At 36.6% G+C, this 22,759-nt stretch overlaps 3 protein-coding genes and 2 long non-coding RNA genes across 7 annotated transcripts in view; 4 read left to right on the top strand and 1 right to left on the bottom strand.

Annotated features, from left to right (window-relative positions):
• The window catches only part of LOC111417579 (uncharacterized), a 245,495-nt gene that overhangs the window by 71,438 nt on the left and 151,298 nt on the right, over nucleotides 1-22,759 (bottom strand). The gene's annotated exons all lie outside the window — the stretch shown is intronic.
• LOC111420331 (uncharacterized) lies at nucleotides 1,077-4,304 on the top strand. The gene is made up of 2 exons (XM_071194872.1): nucleotides 1,077-3,838; nucleotides 4,186-4,304. The coding sequence occupies exon 1, from the start codon at nucleotides 2,374-2,376 to the stop codon at nucleotides 3,829-3,831; it is 1,458 nt and encodes a 485-aa protein (XP_071050973.1). The 5' UTR covers nucleotides 1,077-2,373; the 3' UTR covers nucleotides 3,832-3,838; nucleotides 4,186-4,304.
• On the top strand, nucleotides 6,310-8,244 carry LOC111423986 (piggyBac transposable element-derived protein 4-like). The gene has a single exon (XM_071195000.1). The coding sequence runs from the start codon at nucleotides 6,310-6,312 to the stop codon at nucleotides 8,242-8,244; it is 1,935 nt and encodes a 644-aa protein (XP_071051101.1).
• Nucleotides 13,747-14,757, top strand: LOC139429270 (uncharacterized). Its single transcript, XR_011639947.1, has 2 exons — nucleotides 13,747-14,485; nucleotides 14,538-14,757. It is a non-coding gene; the product is annotated as an uncharacterized lncRNA (long non-coding RNA).
• LOC139429269 (uncharacterized) lies at nucleotides 15,337-15,988 on the top strand. The gene is made up of 3 exons (XR_011639946.1): nucleotides 15,337-15,395; nucleotides 15,498-15,751; nucleotides 15,823-15,988. It is a non-coding gene; the product is annotated as an uncharacterized lncRNA (long non-coding RNA).

The raw sequence follows: 22,759 nt of genomic DNA, 5'->3' as shown, positions 1-22,759 counted from the left end.
CTAAGAATATTGAAGAAATATCTTTGAGATTTTTCGAATCCTTCTATGGGCAAAACGATGGGAGATTCTGCTCACAGCGCAATTTCCAATGCGATAAAGCATGTTGGAGATCTTTTTGTACCCTCACAACTTATTCCCGTATTTAAACTAGCACGCAGGCAGAATTCCTACGACGTTTTTGTTCTACAGTAAAAAGACTTCTTAAATTTCAAAGAGTTATCCAAAGAACTTCGAATTTTGAACACAAAAAGTACAGATTCCGGAGAAATCATCAAATGGACGGACGTTATGGAAATTAAGGTTTCGAAACATTACCCACATAAGCTGTTTTTAAAAACCAGTCGCTTGGAGACAAGATACAAAACTCTGTCTTTGAAACGTCTTACAATCGATTCAATGACACTATCTCCAGGGCAACAGAATTTTTTTCCAAACAAAATTTTAGAATGGAGGTCTTTGCCATTACATTTTGATGATAATGACAAGCTGAATCTACAACTGCCACGTGTTGAGTTCTGGCTAGAATTAAAGAAAATGAAAGATTTTTCTGGGATATTTATATTTGAAATTATTTCAAAATTAGCCTTACTTGTCTTAACATTACCTCATTTAAATGCGGAGGCTGAAAGGGTTTTTTCTATAGTTAATGACGTTAAAACAAAAAAAACGCAATAAAATAGGGCAAGATTCCTTAAATGCCGTTGTACGGTCAAAATTTTCAGGTGATAACAAAAACTGTACGAATTTTGAACCAGATAAAAACCATTGAAAGCGATGATGATGAACTTAAAACGCCGCATGTAAAACAAAAATTGAAGGCGGAGGATTTACCTATAGAAAATCTACCGATGCAAATTCGGGATTTATATTATATGTTTGCTAAAAGAGGGGGAATTGATGAGAGAATGGGTATACGTTATGATCATGATGAAAACGATTGGATGATTGGATCGAAGACTGTTCAATTTAAACCATCTCATATTATCCTTGGAGGTGAAAAACGTATTCAAAACACTCCGGGGTTATATGAACTTATACAGTTAAAGCGACCTACAAGTCATACTGAAGAGGATCGATAAGCGAAATTTTACGGGTCCAATAATTGGAAATAAATCGTACAAGTATACTAAAATTATTAAACCTTTATTTACATCTAATAAATCAGGAGGTGGATTAATATCCGGAGAACATCTTGAAGTGAACTCTAAAATCGTTGAGTATAAATACTGGGATGATGTTAATAAGTTGGTAGATCGATTGAGATTATTGTACGCGTCACATGCGACAGGAAACAATTCCCGTATTAATGAAATTACATCCATTATAGAAGCACTGAAAGAGAGCGGTGTTAATAATAATAATAATAATAATAATTTATATGTACCGACGAGCAGTGGGTCAAGCGTAAGTGGTGTGAGCATAGATAAGTTTGGTCGTACATTTCGTTCTTCACGGAATAGACTATTGAGTGATGAGAATTTATCTACATTTCAACGAAGTATTGGATTACCTCTAACCATAGATGGTGATTATGATATCCAGGGGCGTAAACTATCTAACGTTCAACAACCGACGGATGAAAACGATTGTGCGATAAAATTTTACGTAGACGAAATATGTAAGACGTTGAAAGCTACAATCTTAAACGAAATTAGCGTCATAATAGCGGACCTTCAAACTATTATTGGAGGTCATAGTAAACGTATAGATCAGCTGTCAACAGAAATTGATAACACCGATATACCTTTAAATCTAAATTATATTACAAATCGTCTATCGGTGATGGATACCCTCATATCGAATATGCGACATTCGATGGGTGCGCAGAAATCGCGAGTTGACCTCATGGATTCCATGATATTTTCCAGACTTGATATATTAGAGAAAAAAGTTGGCCTCAAACCTTAATTATCACAGTGGAGGTGTCAGATGCGAAACGCGTCATTGTGGAGGAGCTCCATCGTCCCGCAAGACGTATTTTCGCTAGACGAAGAACCATCCTCAAGGGAATCGATGATTTATGGCAGGCGGATCTAATTTAAATGATTGAGTTTGCTAAATTGAATTCCGGATTTAAATATATATTGGTGGTTATAGACTGTTTCTCCAAGTTTCTCTGGATGCGTCCGTTAAAAAGTAAAAATTCTACGGACGTCACCGCCGCGCTACGCTCAATTCTCACCGACGGTCGCGTACCTCGAAATCTTCAAACCGACCAGGGCAAAGAATTCTACAACAGCCACTTTAAGCGGTTAATGTTGGATTTTAAAATTAAGGGGGGACCCTACTCTGAAACTTTAAAAAAATGGAAAAAAAAATTATTGCATTTTTCGATAGGTTAAAGTGTCTAGAATATTGCCCCGAAACCGTTTTATGAAATTCGAACTCGTTACAATGTTACCGCGAGATATCGACGGGCAGTTCGAGGCATGTAGAAAGCCATCTGGTATAGATTCCTGCCCGTTAATAAATTCAAAGGCATATGAAATCAATCGCAGAATCACATTTGTATTTCGATTATTAGGAATGGGTTATGCTGCGTTAGAAAAATTTTGCGGATTGATGGATTTACAAAGGAGTTTTACTGAAAAATTCTATAATGACATTAGCACCCACATTTTTGTGGCAGCTGAATCCATTGCGGAGAAATCCATGCAAAACGCAGTGAAACTTGAAAAAGAGGCAACAGAAAAAGGTGGTTTAACAGTTTCTGGAGACGGGGCATGGCATCGACGTGGATTTTCATCACTTTTTGGGCTATCAACGTTAATCGGATACTATACCGGAAAAGTGTTGGATATACTAGCAAAATCATCATATTGCAAACAGTGTGAAACGTGGGAAAAGGTTTCTGCGACCCCAGAGTATGCGCTTTGGAAGGAAGATCACATGGACAGATGTCAAAGCAATCACGAAGGCTCGGCAGGAAAAATGGAGGTTAGTGCGATTCAAGAGATGTTGATGTTTCAACGATCCGAGGAAAAATATGGCGTACAATATCACAATTATATTGGTGACGGTGATAGCAAGACCTTTAAAGCTATATTAGATTGTCATCCGTATGAGAATGCTACAGTCATGAAAAAAGAATGCATTGGTCACATTCAAAAACGAATGGGAACCCGTTTGCGAAATTTAAAAAAGAAAACTAAAGGTCTTGGGGGCAAAGGGAAATTGACGGACAAATTGATAAATGAGTTGACAATTTATTATGGATTGGCCATTAGACGAAACACAAACAGCTGGGAAAAAATAAAAGACGCTACTTGGGCTACATTTTATCATAAAATTTCCACGAACGAACATCCACAACATCATCTTTGTGATTCGTCTTGGTGTTCTTGGTTACAGGCGAAAGAGAAAAATGAACTAAATAATTACAAACATCCAAACCCTTTACCTCAAAATGTGCAAGACGCAATTCAACCAATTTATGTTGACCTTACTGCCGAAGATTTGCTGAAAAGATGCGAAGGAGGCTTTACCCAGAACTGCAATGAAAGTTTAAACGCGCTCAATTGGTCAATCGCTCCGAAGACGAAGTTCTGTGGTAAGCATACGATTGATTTTGCTGCTAATACAGCTACCAGTATGTTTAACGATGGATACGACAGTATTCTTCTAATGATGCAATGCATGAATTTAGTTATTGGGACAAACTGCTTCAACCTGTGCAAAAGTTTGGACGAGAAAAGGCTGAAAAAGGCTGAAATAAAAAATTACGCCAGCACTAAGGAAGCGCAACAGAAGCTATTGGCAGCCAAAAAAGCTAACGAAGACAGCTTCCATGAAGTCGAAGGAGAGTTGTATGGTGCTGGGATAGCTGATTAATTAAATGGTAAAGAATTTAATCATTATTTATCAATTATACGACTTTAAACATAACTTTAAACTTTACTTACTAGACACCAAATCGCTAAATCTAATCATCCAATTTACTTATTTTTTTTTGTTATACGTAACAATAGTGTATCTACAAGGTAGCGTAGGATTTTTTTGATATTTTGATTACCCGATTTTTGGCGCTCAATTTAAATCAACTTTTTATAGCAAAAAATGAAATAATTTTTTCGTAATCCCGCCATTTTCAGAATTTTTCGAATTTCAAAAAAATCCTACGCTACTTTGTACCTATAAGCCTACAGATTAAGGCACTTTAACTTATATTGTTTAATCTTGTTTCAGTTTTGCCCGGCGGTGTCTACCAGCGAAGAGTAACAACGTCGCAATGCTCCGCTTAATCACTGATTATTAATTGTAATTCCATTATTTTATGATTAAAAAATTACTTTTTTTATAGTTTAAATATAGTTCTACAACGTACAAAAAAATGGTTTTAGTTTCGTTCATATTTGGGGGAGAAAAAAATTCGTAAACTTTGCTTGTTTTTAGAGCGCTCAAGGTACGGTCCCCCCTTTAATCATTTTTCAACGTATAGGGTTATGAAAGCGTCGATGGCTGAACGTGTAATTCGAACCGTTAAACAGAGGATATACAAGTTCTTCAGTCTATATGGAAATCATAAATGGGTGCACCTATTAAAAGATATAACATCTCGATATAACAGTACGAAACATTCGACTACGAAAATGAAACCATCGGAAATAAATTCGAAATCCGTAGAGAAAACACTTCTCGATACGGTGTACAATCATATTAAAATTGCCGGCAGAGGAAAGTTTAGAGTTGGAGATACCGTTCGTATCAGTAAATATAAACATGTGTTTGATAAAGGATATCTACCCAACTGAACCGCTGAATTGTTTAAAATCGTTAAAGTGAAAATAACAGATCCAATTTCATATTTATTGGAGGATGTGCGTGGCCTGCCGATTAAAGGTGCTTTTTACGAATTCGAACTTCAAAGGACCGCGCAACCCAACGTTTACCTCGTTGAAAAGGTGTTGAAAAGGAAGAAGAAGGATAAGTTGTACGTAAAATGGTTGGGATTCGATTCATCGCATAATTCTTGGATATCAAATAAAGATATATCATAAAATTTCTCTATATAGTTGCGAATTATTTATTAAATAAAATTTAATTTTTAAACGTCTATTTTATAGAATTTTACTCGAGTTTCTTTTTCCTTAAGTAACCACATTTGATAAGGGTTTGCTGAATAAGAACGTTGCAGCCAAGTTCTTTCCTTAGGAAAACAAACACTTGATAACTGGGTATACTGTAAAGGGTATAAAGCCTTAGGCGAAGAAGCGAAAGTGGGTGCATGAAGCATAGAAGAAAAGAGGCACTGAGGAGAATTTGCAACTTTGTATAAAGAATTAGTGGATGATGCGACAAAGTTTTTTGAATATTTTCGTATGTCAGAGAATTGTTTTAATATATTGCTGAAGAAAATAGAAATAAAGAAAATAGAAATATATACACATTTGATAAAGGGGTTTGCTGAATAAGAACGTTGCAGCCAAGTTCTTTCCTTAGGAAAACAAACACTTGATAACTGGGTATACTGTAAAGAGTATAAAGCCTTACGCAATACCGTTTTACAGCATTTTCGTTCGAAATGTTTAACCAAAGAGGTGAGCTCTAAATTATTAAAGTTTAGTTTAAGTTTTGAGTTTAAAATTCATATTTTTTTTAGCCAAAATAATTATAAAGGAATTAGCGGGGAGGCTTCTACGTCCCCATTTAAAAGTAAGTCTCCCTTCGGGGTTTAATTTCATTGATTTAATTGATTTCTATCTTTAATTTTAACAGGTGCAAATGTCGATATTCGCGTCGAGGCTGCTGCCTCGATATAAGTGTCCGAGGGGTTATACGCCTCTCGGGCCAGGAATATTTTTTAAAGATATGGAGACGTATGTCTTTTTACATGCAAAACAAAACAGAAAATGTCAATGCATAAGATGATCAAGGTGTTGTCCATTTACTATTTGACAGTGCCCTAACCTACAAATAAACTCATTTTGCACTCTATTAACAGGTTGAGTGCCACCATGTATTGAAAAATTTTGGTTCTATGGGCCGGCATTTTTTTTTTGTCTGAAAAGTTAGATATAAAAGTTTTATTGATGAAAACATGTATTTTGATACGCCAAATGTTTTTGGAATATCGAAAACGGCATTTCATTTTTGGAGACCACATTGGTCTCACGCGGCCGCATATTTGACCATTTTGTTGAAACGGCCGAGAGAGACCAATGTGTCACTACGCTACGCATATCCCTGCATGTTGAAACTTGTCGCGGCACGCCCGACAAAATGTCTTGACGAACGGTCCGGTAAGAGAGTGGGAGTGTAGTAAGCTTGCGATCGTCTCAGTTCTTCTCGTAGTGCAGCAAGAATTACACCATGTACTCGTACGAGGAAGAACAAAAGAGATTGACGAAGTTATGGCAGGAGGTGCTGTCTGATGAAGATGAACACTACAGCAGTCAAGATGAAGAATCACTGTTTGGAGACGTCTATCTTTCTGATGAATATCAATGTGAGTCGTCAGTAGATTCTGAATCATCATCGAAGAGGACATCTTCCAAATTACGTAAGAGAAGGCACAAGAAACATCCCCCGAAGAATGGAGAAAAACATCAAAAACACCCAATTACAGGTAACGAACCGTCGACAAGTGCAACGGGTGCGAAAACTTCAAGTAATGTTTCAACTGAGGCGCAACATGTTGCTGACGTTATTGAAACTGTAATTGCAAATATGACTCAAGACTCTGACTCGGATTCCGATGAAACTCTTTTACCGTCAACCACTGATGCCGCTACGCAAAACGCAAACATCACTTGGGGTCCTGTAACCGGCAACAACTTGCGTCAAATTATGTTCTCTGAAGCAAATACCGTGGGATTTGATCCACAAATTCATGAAAATTTCCATGACAAGACTCCTTGTGAATTTTATAGCCTATTTGTGAATGATGACATCTTAGAGTTGATGGTAACTAATTGTATGCTGCAGTTTTTTCTTGTTACTTTATTGTTATTTTTCGAAAAGGTCGTGGAAACGAATAGGTATGCAGCACAATGTCTTGCAAAGAATCAACTTCGACGGGCTCGGATAACCTCTTGGCATGATACAACTGTACCTGAAATGAAAAAATTCCTGGGTATTGTTTTATGGATGGGGCTCTGTCAGTTCCCAACGCTTCAAGCTTATTGGTCCAAGAGCCCTATATATAAGAACTTCATCACAGGCGTAATGTCCCGAAACCGTTTTCAGTTGCTATCTAAGATGCTACACTTCAGCGATAATTCTGAAGTAACCGAAGATAGGCTTCAGAAACTTACACCACTTGTTCTGAAACTCAAAGAAGTCTTCCAACGAATATACGTTCCAGGAGAATATGTGTGCATCGACGAAACATTGGTGCCATTCCAGGGACGGCTCAAGTTCAAACAATACATTGCCAATAAAAGACACAAATTTGGCATAAAGGTATTCAAGTTGTGCCTAGAGGGCGGTTACACCTACGACTTCAAAATATACTGCGGTAAGGAGCAGACAGACGGAGGTGGCGTTCCAACTAACGTTGTTTTGAACTTGATGAAAGATTTACTTCATAAAGGGAGAACTCTTTGCACTGATAACTACTACACCTCAGTAACTCTTGCTCACGAACTACTACGCCGTGAAACTCATTTGATTGGAACGTTACGAACAAACAGAAAATTCAATCCCAAGAATGTTATAACGAAAAAACTCAAACTTGGGGAAACCATCGCTGAAGAAAGCAATTCAGGAATAGTAGTTCAAAAATGGAAGGATAAGAGAGACGTGCTGACATTGAGCACGAAATATACCGATGAAATGGTGACCGTGCAGAGAAGACGAGGTGAAGTCTGCAAACCAAAAAATGTTATCGAATATAACAAGTTCAAAGCCTTCATTGATATCGCCGATCAAAAAAAAAGTTACAATTCCTCACTACGTAAAACATTGAAGTGGTATAAAAAACTTGCCATTGAACTTTTGACTGGCACTGCTTTCATCAATGCTTACATCGCTTATAGAGACATCGCCAATGAGCCCATGTCTATAACAAAATTCAGAGAATCAGTAATATTTGGTCTTCTGCAACTTGAAGAACATGAACAGACGGTTACGACAAACGACCACAAGCTAGTCAACCTCGGTAGAAAACTAAGAAGGCGCTGTGTGGCCTGTTACTCACAACATAGTCAAGAAATGGGCAGAAAAGAAGCACTCAAAAAAACTCCGCAAAGTATGTTGAAATGCGAGGCTTGTGACAAACATTATTGCCTTGAATGTTTTTTTTGAAAGCCACGAGGTGAAGAAATAATTTGCCTAGTTGTGAATTGACTATTTTTTTTTTTGTAATTAGTTCAATAATTTCCATTTATTTCATTTATAAAATGTTCTTTGTTTTTCTTGTATGTTTATTATGTGTCAATAAATAAAATTCCTAATGAAATGTATGTCTAAGTAAAAAACAAAAAATAATACAAATGTGGGTTACTTTATCTTTCCTGGCCACGTAGCACCGCTTTGGTTTCTCATCTCCACAGGCCAAAACTTGTCTCTGGACCGCCAGGGCACGCAGTTTCGAACTCCATTGATTTCATATTGCAGTGAGAGACCGTTGCGGAACTACACAGCCAAATCAAGTGTGGGTACATGCGAGGCCACATTGGTCTCACCTGGCTAGAAAGTCAAAAGTATATGTGAGACCACGTTGGACTCTTGTGGCACTCAACCTGTTAAACAGGGTGAGGAATTATACGATTATGTGTTGGAAGTAGGCAATCAAAGAATAATATCACTTTTTGACGTTCCTCATCTAATGAAAGGCGTCAGAAATAATTTATTACAAGCAGATTTGCATTGTAAGAGAGATCATTTGCATCATGTAAGTAAGACAATATCATTCTTACTTCAACATCAAATAACATTTATTTCTTCTTGTCATTACTTTTCACACAATTATTCATTGGTATTTCTGTTGTAGATTGCGAAATGGAAAGACATCATACAAATTTATAAAATGGACCGACATATGGGAGAATTCCGAATGCTAACAAAAATTACAGAACAAATTTTAATTTTTCCGGATTTACATGATATCCAGAAAAATTTTAAAAGAATGAAAGTGAGCAATTGCGTACAAGTATTTAGTAGGACAGTAGCTACAGCTATAAATATATATGTAAAATCAGGTAAACATTACATTAGTTAGTTATCATGTTGAAACTTTCAACACAGTTTCTTAAATAATACACTACTTTCCGTTGTATTTGAAATAATAGCATACCAACGAAAAAAAACTATGATAATGAAATGGAAAGACAAAAAGGACATTTGCTTTCTTTCGACAATACATAACTCAGAAACAAAGGAAACTAGAAAAAGAGATTTGCAAGGGAATGCAATAAAACAAACACGATTAGTAATAGACTACAACGATACCATGGGAGGTGTTGATCGGCTGGAACAATACCTCTATGACTATCCAACAATTAGAAAGAGTGGTAAAAAATATTTTTCCATTTATTGGACATTTCTATCTGGAATGCTTTTATTTTATATCAAAAAACGGCGGTTCAAATAAAAATTTACAATTCCGACAAACTTTGGTAGAGAAAATAATAGCAACATTGTACGTATTGTACTACTAAAAGGATTGGTCGTCCAACTTATCAACCAGCAGTGCTACGATTGACTGAGAGACACTTTCCAGAGTATGTACCAGCTACACCAAAAAAAACTGCTCCTTGTAGAAACTGTGCTGTATGTTGTACCAAACGAGATGGGAATGGCAAAAAAAAATCGTATGGATTGCCGCGAATCAGACTTATATCGATGGAGAGATGACGTAAAACGAAGTGGGACTAATTACGATAAGTGGAAAATCATTGATTGAGAGATGTATGAACAGTTCACCGAAGCTAGACAGAATTTGCTGCAGGTAAATCATATTGAAATATTTGTAAAATATATTATAAAAAAGAGAATGATTTGCGAAAACTATATTGATTCCTTCCGAGATCAGGTGACACGAGGACCCTGCAACAATGGGCAATGAACGCAGCTTTCCCATTTTTATCGGACAACTTTAGGTTCGTGGCTAACTCGGCTTGGGTTGAACGATGGAAGAAGTGCTAACAGTTGCGGAAGAATTTCGCATACAGACGAAATTGCTAATTGCGAATCATGACCTCGATTACATCATCAACACGGACCAAACCGGCTGTCAGTACCAATCAACGTGCAACAGATCACTCTCGGAGAAGGGAGCGAAGACCATTGTTGTGCAGAAAAAGGATTTGAATAAGATTAGTCATTCCTACACTGCACAGTACTCCATGACTGCGTCAGGAAAATTACTTGTGTACGTTTTCTTGTGTATGCAAGAATCGTCGGGACATTTTGATCCAACTGTCAAGAAAAGGATTAATGAATTAGGCCGTAAATTCAAAAAGATTTCCGAAGACGGAAATGGTCGTGCTGTTACCGTGAACTCAAAGCGCTACGTCGAAATGATCACCAACTTCTTTTTCCATGAATTACGACGGCGACGTGTTCCAATCCGACGTGTGTGGTTCCAACAGGATGGGGCGACCGCCCACACAGCCAGATCATCAATGGACGTTATTCGCCCTCTTTTCCCTGGTCGCCTTATTTCCAGGTTTAGCGATGTTCATTGGCCTCCTTGGTCCCCAGATTTATCCTTATGCGATTTTTTCTTATGAGGACACCTCAAGGCTAGAGTATACGAGAACAAGCCCCGAACTCTGGACGAATTGAAGGAGGCAATTCGCGTGGAAGTCGCCCAAGGTGAGAGAGCGATGTTGGAGAGAGCCTACGCGAACTTCCGAGAACGCCTCCAGCACTGCATCACCGATTTCGGCCACCACATGACTGATGTGATTTTCCACACTTGACTGTCTCAAATGCTATTTCCTTGCGAACCTGATTCAATCAATAAATTTGTTTTTGAGTAAAAATTAACGATTTTATGATTTATTTAAAACAGTCCGTCCTCTCTGTCGCACCCTGTATATTCCTGGCGTGCAACTTTTTTCTTTTAGAAACCAAAAATCACGTCTCGCATTTACGACAGACGTCTAGGATGGTGACCAGACGTCGAAATGAATTTTGGAAGATTATTGTATAAGCAATTTTATGGGGAAATGTAAATTGCGATAACGAAGAAGTCGTTAAAAATAAAATAGATGTGAGAAAACGTAAAGGTGATGGCTCCCACATTTTGGGATTTACGTGATGCTTTTTAGGATTAGCTAGTGGCGGTGTTATCTTCTGGCCCGTGGGCAAAAATTGTTCCCTTCCCCAAATTCCCTCATTGGTTCAGAAAATTATTGTAAAACAACATGCGCCCCGTATTTTGGATTGGCCCCAGGTGTCGGGGATATCCAGGCGCTAGAAACGCCTCAAGAAGATTTTTGCACCCCTCCAACACCCGAGGTTATTTAAGAGGTTGTAAGACCTTTTCCGAGACAATCACAATTAATGAATGAATGAGAATCAAATCATAATCACAATGATAACCTAAGAGATTTTTGAGTCGAAGCGTCGTCAGCACCCCGTTAGACAGTAACTTAGAATTCGCTTTAACGCCAACTCTAAGTTTCGTCGCATATCGAGAACTGTCACTTAGTTTCATTTGTGGACATTCTTGCACTTCGGGCATCCGTGTCGTGTCGGTAATTTGTGTTTCCACTGATAATTTGGTGCGAGTGTGGTGTTGAAATCTTCCCGGTTAAATTCCGAGAAGCCACCAAAGATTCCAGGTTTACGATCCATCGACGTGTCACCAAATCGGAATACAAGTCCTGAGTTAGTCTGTTTGCCAGTTTCGTTATCACCTATCTGTCAACGAGTGTTAGCTGTCGGGGTTAGATTCGGAAATATCTCTTTTTAAGTAACGTCGGGTCAAATATAACGTAGATAGTTTTAAGATTAATTTTTGTTCATATTAATTCTTTTTTTGTTATTTTGTTAATATAGTTTTAAGTGTGGTTAAAACACTTGTCTTTTGATTTCCCTTTTCCTGACTGAGGAAAAGATGCAAGGCAAAGATTGAACTAAGATTGACTTGCTAAGATCAGTTAGGGGTCCTTCAGACTAAGAATCGTTCAGAAGCGGTATCACCACACAGGCGATGGTTCGTAGAGAAAAATGGGTTTTACGTCTTTGTATGGGTTAATGTCTCTTATTGGCAGTAACTATGGAAAAATCGTTGATTGTGTATAGTAAAATCAAAATACTGTAAGGCGTGTGAGTATTGGGCTCAAAAAAAAAGATACTGAAGAATATGCGAAGTGGGCAGAAAATTATGCTAAAAAAAATGTGCTGTGAATCACGACGGATCGACAGGAAAAAATGGAAGTCGATGCCGTTGTTGAGATGTTTCGGCGCTCTGACACTTTGCACCGGGTCAAATATACTCACTATTTCGTGAAGGTGATTCTAAGACTTTTAACGGCATTACAGATAGATGCTAAGCTGTATGAAGATTTAACCCCTTGACATACAATGACGTCTGAGAGACGTCATTCATTTCATGTGTCATTGTAGACTTTGACGTCTCCGAGACGTCATTCATTTCATGTGTCATTGTAAACTTTAACGTCTCCGAAACGTCAAGAACTTTTTTCGGCAAACGCCCCAAAATCGCATCGGCTAAGCAAACAAATGACGCACGATGAAATCGGTAATTAGTAAAGATAGTACTGACCAACCTTGCACAACGAACGCCGTAATACATAATTGAATAAATTAGAAATAGTCTTCCCAACATGTATCAGTCGGATGTATTTTATGAAAGTGACGATGAAAGTCTATTAGGATACTCTAGTGATAATAGTGAGGTTGAAAATGGTCATCAAAGTGATTATACTAAGTGAAGCTAGTTCTATTCGACAAAATGTGCGTAAACGAGCGCGACCTATCTCAAGCAGTGACGAATCAGATGTACCAGAGGATGAATGGAATTGGAAGGAAAAAGAAAATATTGTCAATATAAAACAATTTACTGAAACTCCCAGCATCAATTGCTCTGTTCTACGAAGATTGGGTACAAATGCAACACCTCTGTGTGTTTTCAAACAAGTTTTATGTGATGACTTTTTTGAAATGATAGTCACAGAAACGAATAGATATGCAGCACAAATGAAAACGGAAGAAAAAACGAAAATGAGCAAGGATTGGTATCCACTAACAAACGATGAAGTTAGAGCGTATTTTGCATTATGCATTATAATGTCACAAGTAAAAAAATCTAAAATAGATATGTATTGGTCAAAGCGAAAAATCATAGAAACACCCATATTTTCGAAAATTATGCCTCGTAAACGTTTTTTGGCTATATCGCACTATCTTCATTTTGTGAATAATGAGACGGTTTCTAAAGAAGACAGAATACGAAAGGTTCGATCTGTAGTGGAGTACTTGAATACCAGATTTCAACAGTTATACATTCCGGAGGAAAATATCGTCATAGATGAATCTCTAATGAAATTCAGAGGGCGGCTAAATTATAAACAATTCATAGCATCCAAACGAGCGAGATTCGGAATTAAATTTTATAAATTGTGCGTATCTAATTCTGGGTATTGTTATCAATTTAAAATTTATACAGGACAAGACAAAAGTCCAGGAAGTAATGAACCTGTATCGGAAAGTGTAGTCATGCATCTAGCCGAACCCCTTTTAGGGAAAGGATATACCTTGTTCTTGGATAATTGGTATTCGTCTCCTAATTTATTCAAAATTTTGCATGAGAAAAATACAAATGTTGGAACGGTGAGAAAAAATCGGAAAAATATGCCAAAGAAGCTGGCATCGTATAAGCTAAAAAAGGGAGAAGCAAGAACACTATCTTGTCGAGGTATTCTGTCCTTACGCTGGCATGACAAGAAGAATGTGTATATAATAAGCACGAAACACTTAAATGCAGATATGGTTGATACGGGAAAAATAAGAAGAAAGAAGGGAGGCGAAGAAGAACGTGTGCTGAAACCGACCTATGTTGTGGACTACAATCGTGGAATGGGAGGTGTCGACAGGGAAGACCAATGTCTTGCATGTTTCCCTCTCATGCGAAAGTGTGTAAAAGGATACAAATATTTTTATATTTATATTTTTTTTATATGTTCGATATAGGTATTTATAATGCTTTTGTCTTATATTCGAAGTTGCCTACTTCACAAAAGCAATCAATCGTGAATTTTCGATTGAATATTGCAGAAGACATGCTCTGTAACTTGAATCTTCCGAACTATCCGACTCGCGGAAGACCGTCGCACGGTGAATGCCCTACTAGGTTACAAGCAAAAAATTGGGCACATTTTCCCGAACATATACCTGCGACGGATAAAAAGCAACATCCTGCAAAGAGACGCTATCTACATAACCTCGTTTTTTGCTTGACATCCGCCTTTTCCATTTTCTATATATTTCACGATTTTTTTGAGAAAAATCAGTTCTTTTTAGAACTACGCTATGGATATCCCTCCTACTGCATCAACTTCTTCGCAATTACGTAAGTCAATAGTGAATGTAAGGTTAATTCAATTAATAACATTAGGTTTTAGCTTGTAGTGTGGAAAATACCGGAGAATTGAGGAAACTTATCCATTCACAAGCAAGAAATGTGATTAAAAATGTTATTAAGTTCTTTGACACACAGAAGAGCAGTGGATCATGGTCATATCCATTAGATAAAGCTACGGAACTCGCAGCTGCTGCTACTGGAGTATCAATTGGCCTTATAAAAAACATTCGCAGGGAAATGAAAGTTGTGGGCGCTGCACCGTTGGTTAGCCCCAAAAAGAAACATACCACACCTGCCGTCAACAAAATTCACTTGGATGATATGGATAAGGATATTTTATTGACTGTTAATACATTATTAGTAAATATGCAAGAGAAAATTAATTATGCAGGACAGCGAGAGACATTGCGGAAACATTTACATGAAATTGGATTTACTTTCGAAACATGTCCCGATAAAAGAAAACTTTTAATGGAACGAAGTGATATAGTGACATGGAGATCCCAATATCTTCGAAGTATGAGGGATAATGATAGGTAAATGATGGCTTTTTTAAACTGCTTTGTAAATTTGGTTCGTTTTTCTCTTAACATTTTTAATACCTTTTTCGATTTTCAGAGCCATAAATCCAAAAACGGTCACGTACATAGATGAAACGTACATTCATCCGTCATATGGGGTTTCAAAATGCTGGCAAAGTGAAACTGAATTAGGCGTTTACAAACAGAACAGAAGTGGACAACGTTACATTATTGTACATGCAGGTGGTGAATATGACTTGGTGAATATGACTTGGTGAATATGACTTGGTGTATTTTATTGTTTGTGTATATTTGATATTTATTTATTTATTACTTTTAAAGTAATGTCTTTAAAGTCATCGTATGATACATATCTGGTAAGTTTTAACTGGTTTGAACATTATTTAACACCTGTGAAAGTGTTAAGTAATCAAACAAAAAAGGAATACAGGAATAATCTAAAGAATCTTAATTTCCAGAGATGTGCTTATCAGCAATGTGTTACAAATACATTGCCTCCGGAGCAACGTGGAATTATCTTCTGTTTTCCAAGAACGGACGGACTTCGGAGGCAATGGCTTGAAATTTTGGACCGAATTTTTTCAACTAACATATAAGCAATTGCTTAACAAAAAGATAAGAGTATGTGCCCGTCATTTCAATGAAAAACAATTTCAAACAATTGCAAAAGAAAAGTTGTTAAGAAACCAATTGCCACATGTTGATAGATTTGGTAAGTTAATATCTCAAGTAACTATTAAAATACATGTTTATTTTAAATGTTTCTTTAACAATACCAATTAGATGATACGTTAACATCACCAGAGCCATTGGCTTCAACATCTGGACAGATGCCTGATGTAGAGGCAGCTACTTCACACCCATGTGGTGTAAAGAGAAAAAATAAAGGTAAATAATATTTTATATTATATTATACATAATATTATAACAATTAAAAAAATAAATAAATAATAAACTGTAATAATCATAATAATTATCTAAAATACATTCCGAATGTTCCCCTAAAATACATATAGTTTTATCGAGTAGTATGTAATGAGAAAAAAATTTAATTCTTGTTTATTCGTAAATTTATCACCAAACAGATTTTATGAAATAATAGTTATTTATGTACCAAGTCGGCAAAGTGATGCTTTATCGAACGAGTTGAGTTTACGAGTCGAGCGAGCGAGGCGAGTAACAGGCGAGTTCGATAAAGACACTTTGCTGACGTGTTGCATACAACATTTTATCGCCAACCGCAAAATTTTACGATATGAAGATATTCTATTTATCAATATTATGACATATATTATTATCGAATATAGCAATATGAGTTTCAACAGAAAGAATGCTATGCTTTGGAAACTTAATGAAATCAATTACATAAAGTACGTTTGTACAGTACTCCATAAAACAACGGACTGTAAGGGAATATTTGGAAACAGTTTTAATTTGTAATACTAAATCAAAATTATTTGATATTTAGGTCATTCCGTCATCAAACAAATAGGTGTGAAGCGAAGGGCCGAATTGTCAACAAAGGAACAAGAGTTCTTGACAAGGTTGACAAGGTTGACAAGGGCGCAGAGAATTTTAAAGTACACCAGAGGACGTATGCAACGTCCAAAACTGCTACACGTTGATATCCGTTTTCCGGGCACCATAAGTAACATAAAAAACATTCATTGTTTGCCAAAGGTGCTCCGATTATTTATAACAACACTGCTGAAGAATACAAACAAATCTACCTACAAAAAATCTTATGTCTTCCATCAGTAAGAACTTTGAGGAGGTGTCTCTCATTTTTCTCTATAAGCAGTGGTGTTAATGAAAAACTATTTAGTCACTTGAAGAATATTTCAAGTCAAATGCCGCTGCGTCAACGTTACTGCACACTTATATTTGATGAGATGGACATCGGGAAGAATTTAAGATTGATTGCAACGGACAATAGTTGGCATGTTGAAGGATTTGTGGAGACAGGGACAGAACGAGGTCATAAACTTGCTGATCATGTTTTGGTGTTTATGATTCGTGGCGTTGCGAAAATGTGGAAGCAACCAGTTGCTTTCTATTTTACACATGCAGCTGCGAACCAGTATACAATCAAAGCATTGTACACTTTTTCAAGCAAGTTGTACGAGCAGTTCATGAACTTACTGAATTTCGCATCGTAGCATCTGTATGCGACGGCGGCTCGTGGAACGTAGCCGCCTTGCGTAGCCTTTCGGTAGAATGTGGCAGAGAGGGTAATCACTTCGTATACAGTATTGATGGCCACCAAATTATTCATCTTTTTGATGTCTCTCATATGCTGAAAAGCATGAGGAATAATTTGATGACCAAAAATATTGTATTCGAAGGTAAAACAGTCAGGTGGAGCGACATTCATAGGCTGTACGAGTTAGATGGGGATAGTGGAGCATTCAGAGCCACCGAGCTCACGATTGCCCATGTAAACCCTACTAACCGTCAGAAGATGAAGGTAAAACTTGCCGCGCAAGTTTTCAGCCGGTCTACCGCTTCCCTCCTACACATTCTATCGAAGACAGGCGTTATGGATGCTGCGGGAATAGCGATATTCGTTAAGTTCATGGATGACTTGTTTGATTCAATGAATTCGGTGGTTACTAGCTCCACAAAGCCTTTAGCGTGCCAATTAACTAGAACTTCCCAACATCTCGCATTTTGGGATAGTGCTAGGAGGAAGTTGAATCGTATTAAATTCTATTCCTGTGGTAAGTGTGTAGGAAATCCGCCAACGATCAAGTTACTGTTAGCAACTATAGGCAATGTACGATATTTATGGGATTCTTTAAAGGGGATGGGTTTTGAGCATCTCTCTTTGAGATCTTTAAATCAGGACCCTTTAGAGAATCTCTTTAGTGTTGCAAGAGGGTTATGTGGTGGTAATACGAAACCATCAGCCTCTCAGTTTGTCGATGCTTACAAGACAGTTATTCTAAGTAATACTGCTCGTTGTGGCATTGGGACGAATTGTGAGGATGATGGTGGGGATTTCCTTGTTTCATATCAAATCCTGCTGGCCAACGATCCAGGTAACACCACTTCCTCTGATCCATCTGATATTCCATCAACTACCTCCGCTCCTTCTCCTTATGATAGCACCACAAAATTGTCAAGCAACATTAAAAGTACCGTATTGTTGTCTGTAGTTGACCTTAATAAGTCAGCTTGTGTTGCAGAGTACTTGATTAAAAAACTATTAAATTATGAGTGTGAGTGTTGCGATCAGTTCTTTCGTTCTGATGGCATATCTGATGTTCATAATTTAATAGTTTTCTCGGATAACGACACAGACGGTAATTTGAATATGAAATATCCTTCGGCGACATTCGTGAATATTATCGCTGTTGCAAAAGAAAGAATTTTTGTTAACATTCCAAACATAATCCGCCATCCCAATATTCTATCTCACTTGTCATATTCTGATTTTCCCCAATCCTTTTGCACTAAACATGGTACTGAGATAAGTAAAAGATTATCAACGCATTTAACAGGGAGAGCAAAAAAGACACTGCTGATAGGTGGATATGAGATTCCTGTATTGATGCCTTCGCGTTTGCATATTTGCAAAATTTTGCTGATATATATTATGTTGACACAGTCTCAACACAGTTTATGTTTTCAAACAATACCTCTCTGAAGCTACAAATTTATTCGGAATGCTTCAATAAGTACAGATACATATTAATTCCTTATAATATTAATTTTTCGCATTGGACTTTAATTGTTTTAAGTGTACCTAACCACTTAATATATTTTTTTGATCCAGGACACACAAATGCCCAATCTAAAATTTTTAAAATGGTAAAAAAGTTTTTTTTACTTTACAACAATTTCAACAATTCTGATAACCAAATTGACGTGGATGAATGGAAAATGGCACCAAACTGTAAAAATCCCAAACAGTTGGATAGTGTAAACTGTGGCGTGTTTGTGACATACTTTATTAACACCATAGGTGAAAGTGGAATCCATGATTTGTTTTTAAACCATAAAAACTTCGATCCCGAAAATCACAAAATTTTCCTTCAGAATTATTTATTGGAAAAATCTAGTGATATAAGGAAATATTGCCCTTGTTGTGGACTGTACAATGTATCAAAATACATTAACTGTAACCAGTGTCATCGTTGGTACCATTTCTACAATTGTTCCGATATTCCAAAAACCATTTCATTTGATGCTGCCTCCCATCCTTCCTTTCTTTTTAATTGTTTGTTTTGCCGAACATAGTCCCATTCCAATATTAAAAACATATTTTAACTGTTATTAACTTATATTTGTATTTTTCTGTACCAGCAAGAATGTAAACGTTATTTTTCATAGATATATATTAAAAGTGTTACTTTTATTATTTGTTAATATATTAATTTGTTTATTTTATTATTTGTTAACACATCATACATTGTCAATGCTTTTAAATTTTAAATAAATCATTGTTTCAACGTTATGGTTGTTTCATCAATATTTTCTTTTATTTCCTAATAAATTAAAAATAAATCCTTACTTCGCCCTGAGAGTATAACAATACTTTGCAAAAATGTTGTTCGCGCACGGGCTTTGTAAAGGATCCTTCCGAGTTATTTTACGTGGTTGCAGAGTGAAACACTCCACGGAGGATGAGAAAAAAAATTGTAAAGTTACTCTACAAAATTAACAAAAATTAAACCCTCACCCTGCATACCCATCTCTAAATTCGGGGGTTCTAATCGTGCACGGGGGTTCTAGAGGGTTCGACTTAATTATTTAGCGTGGTTGCAAAGTGAAGCACTCCGCGGGGGATGAGAAAAAAAATTCTAAAGGTACCCTACAAAATTAACAAAAATTAAACCCTCACCCTGCATCCCCATCTCTAAATTCGGAGGTTTTGATCGTGCACGGGGGTTCTAGAGGGTTCGACTTAATTATTTAGCGTGGTTGCAAAGTGAAGCACTCCACGGGGGATGAGAAAAAAAAATCGTAAAGTTACTCTACAAAATTAACAAAAATTAAACCCTCACCCTGCATCCCCATCTCTAAATTCGGGGGTTCTGATCGTGCACGGGGGTTCTAGAGGGTTCAACTTAAGTACTTAGCGCGATTTTAGAGTGAAACGCTCCCAAGTGGTGACAAAAGAAGTTCATATTTGAAAGAAAATTTTAGCACCACTACTTGTTTGATAGACTGTAAATATTCGAATCTGTGTCTGGCGAGTGAATCTAACTTCAGCCACATAATGTAGTTGACTCTTTTTTAAAGGATGCTGCTTGAAAGGTTTGAAGGTAGTCTTTATGTATTTTTTTTTTTTAATAAATTGGTTGAGTAATACTAAGGATAATGCTTTGAAGAAGGCTTGGGACCATGTTTAATGCAAAAGACATTATGGAGTAAACAAAATATGACATGTGAGACAGAATGTTGGAATGATGGATTCTGTTTGACTTTTACGTACAATTTTTTCTTTTACAAGAATGATATTATTCTAATAGTTTAGGTTAATTCACAGGCCGCATGAACGTAAACTCACACGTTATACAAAAAAGCCACCTAAAACAGATAATCAACAATTGGGAGGCCCAAAGGTAGCCTCACTCTGGGACGAACTTCCAGGTCACAGACAAGCGAAGAGAATGATAACTCCGTCGCAAAACTAAACCAAAAAGGTTTTATGCCTCAGCAAGGGGGATCTAAGGACGCCCTAAGGTTACCTGACCGGCCATGTGCCCCTAAAATACTACCTCTTCCACATTGAACAAGCTGAGGATCAAACTTGTCGACTTTGCAACGACGAGTCAGAAACTGCTGAACATATACTGTGCAATTGCGTCGCCAGAGGCCGACTAAGGCGCAACATTTTCGGTCAAACTCCCCTGGGCCGCTCCCCTCAGTCCGGCAGCAATAATAAATAAGTAAAAGTAGATATACATATAAATTCATTATTTTATTACATGTACAAACGAGCACAATTTATTAAGTAAACTGTTCAATATTCATCTGTTATCTTTCCGATAGCATTTCGTACAGTACATATAAGTTCTTGGTGAGAATAAGTGAAATTAGGGAATAGCAATATGTTTTAATAGTTAACTTTTTATTATATAACAATATATAATGTGTTTTGACACAAATCATCTCATTTTGTTTATATTATAATCATTATAATTTTAATAGAGTTTTTATTTTGTTTATGAAACATTTCCTAGAGTACATTTAAGTTCTTGGTGAGATTAAGAAATAGTAGAAAATAGCCATATTTGTTTTTATTGTATAATTATTAAATATTTTTTTAATTAAATAAATTGAAATTTAAAAAAAAATTACACCTTGTTTTATTTTTTTTTTCTTATTTCAATATTAAATGAAATTTAAAAGTCGTACGAATCACGAATAGTGCCGAACATTCCCGAACATAGCGACACTAGCGCCTCTGTGAATGCTTTCAAAAAGTATACAGGGTGTCTCAGCGAGACCGGTCATTAGACGTTTTTGGGGTTCTAGCCAAACAAAAAATTTGAGAATGCAGACTTAAGTATTATCAATTACGTTCTCTTCCATCTAAAATATTTTCAGATTTCTAGCACTTCCGGTTATACCGAAAGTCGCCACCTACTCTATTTTTTTAAATGGAACAGCCTGTATATTTTTACATATTTGGATTTGTCTGTTTTCAAGGTTTATAAATAACTTTACTTTTTGCAATTTGAACCAGCAATTCTCGAGTTATTCGAATTTTTCTAGAAAAATTTGCTCCAGCGGACATTTGTTTAAAAAATCATAGAACACTCAATTTAGGATTCAGAACATGCTTAAACAACATGATGGAGTATGTTTTGGCGCCGAGAACGGCTGCCTAGATCGTTTGGTCACTTTACTATGATACGTTAACTTTTCGAAATTTGGAAGCACCATAACTTCATTTTTTTAAATGGCACCCCCCATATTTTATTACTTAGTCGTCTTCGGCGTCTCATTTTACATCTTTTATATTCCATATGTCCTATGCCTAACATTAATAGTTTGAGAAATAATTAGGGTTTTTTGAAAAATGCTCATATCATATGAAATTCGAATAACTCGAGAATTGCTGGTTCAAATTGCAAAAAGTAAAGTTATTTATAAATCTTGAAAACAGACAAATCCAAATATGTAAAAATATACAGGATGTTCCATTTAAAAAAATAAAGTTGGTGGCGACTTCCGGTATAACCGGAAGTGCAAGAAATCTGAAAATATTTTAGACGAAGAGATCGTAATTGATAATACTTAAGTCTGAATTCTCAAATTTTTATTTTCGTCAGAACCCCAGAAACGTCTAATGACCGGTCTCGCTGAGACACCCTGTATACGTGAATAAATTTTACCATTGCGTGTCACCCCCCTGTTCTGAATGTACCTGTTGCGACATGTCAAATTCCCCAGGGACAATGATTGCTTGGGAGAGCTATATTAAAATTAGGTCAACAATCAAGTGCGTCACTTTTTTTGGAACTGAGTGTACTTTGGCTGAGTACAAACATAAGCCAGCCATTCCAATTGAAGTCTATAAAGCTATCAAACCAGTCTATGAAGAACTGACCAGTGAAAATCTTCTAACTCGATGCATCGGCGGTTACACACAAAACAGTAACGAAAGCTTCAACTCGACTGTGTGGGCATTGGTCACAAAATCCATTTCGAGTGGTAAAACAATCTTGGATGTAACTACGAATATTGCGGTGTGTGTTTAGGTTAG

This window comes from Onthophagus taurus, chromosome 3 (assembly GCF_036711975.1).
Source record: "Onthophagus taurus isolate NC chromosome 3, IU_Otau_3.0, whole genome shotgun sequence".
Lineage (NCBI taxonomy): Eukaryota > Metazoa > Arthropoda > Insecta > Coleoptera > Scarabaeidae > Onthophagus > Onthophagus taurus.
Note: the sequence above shows the minus strand (reverse complement) of the source record. Positions and strands in the feature narration are given on the sequence as shown.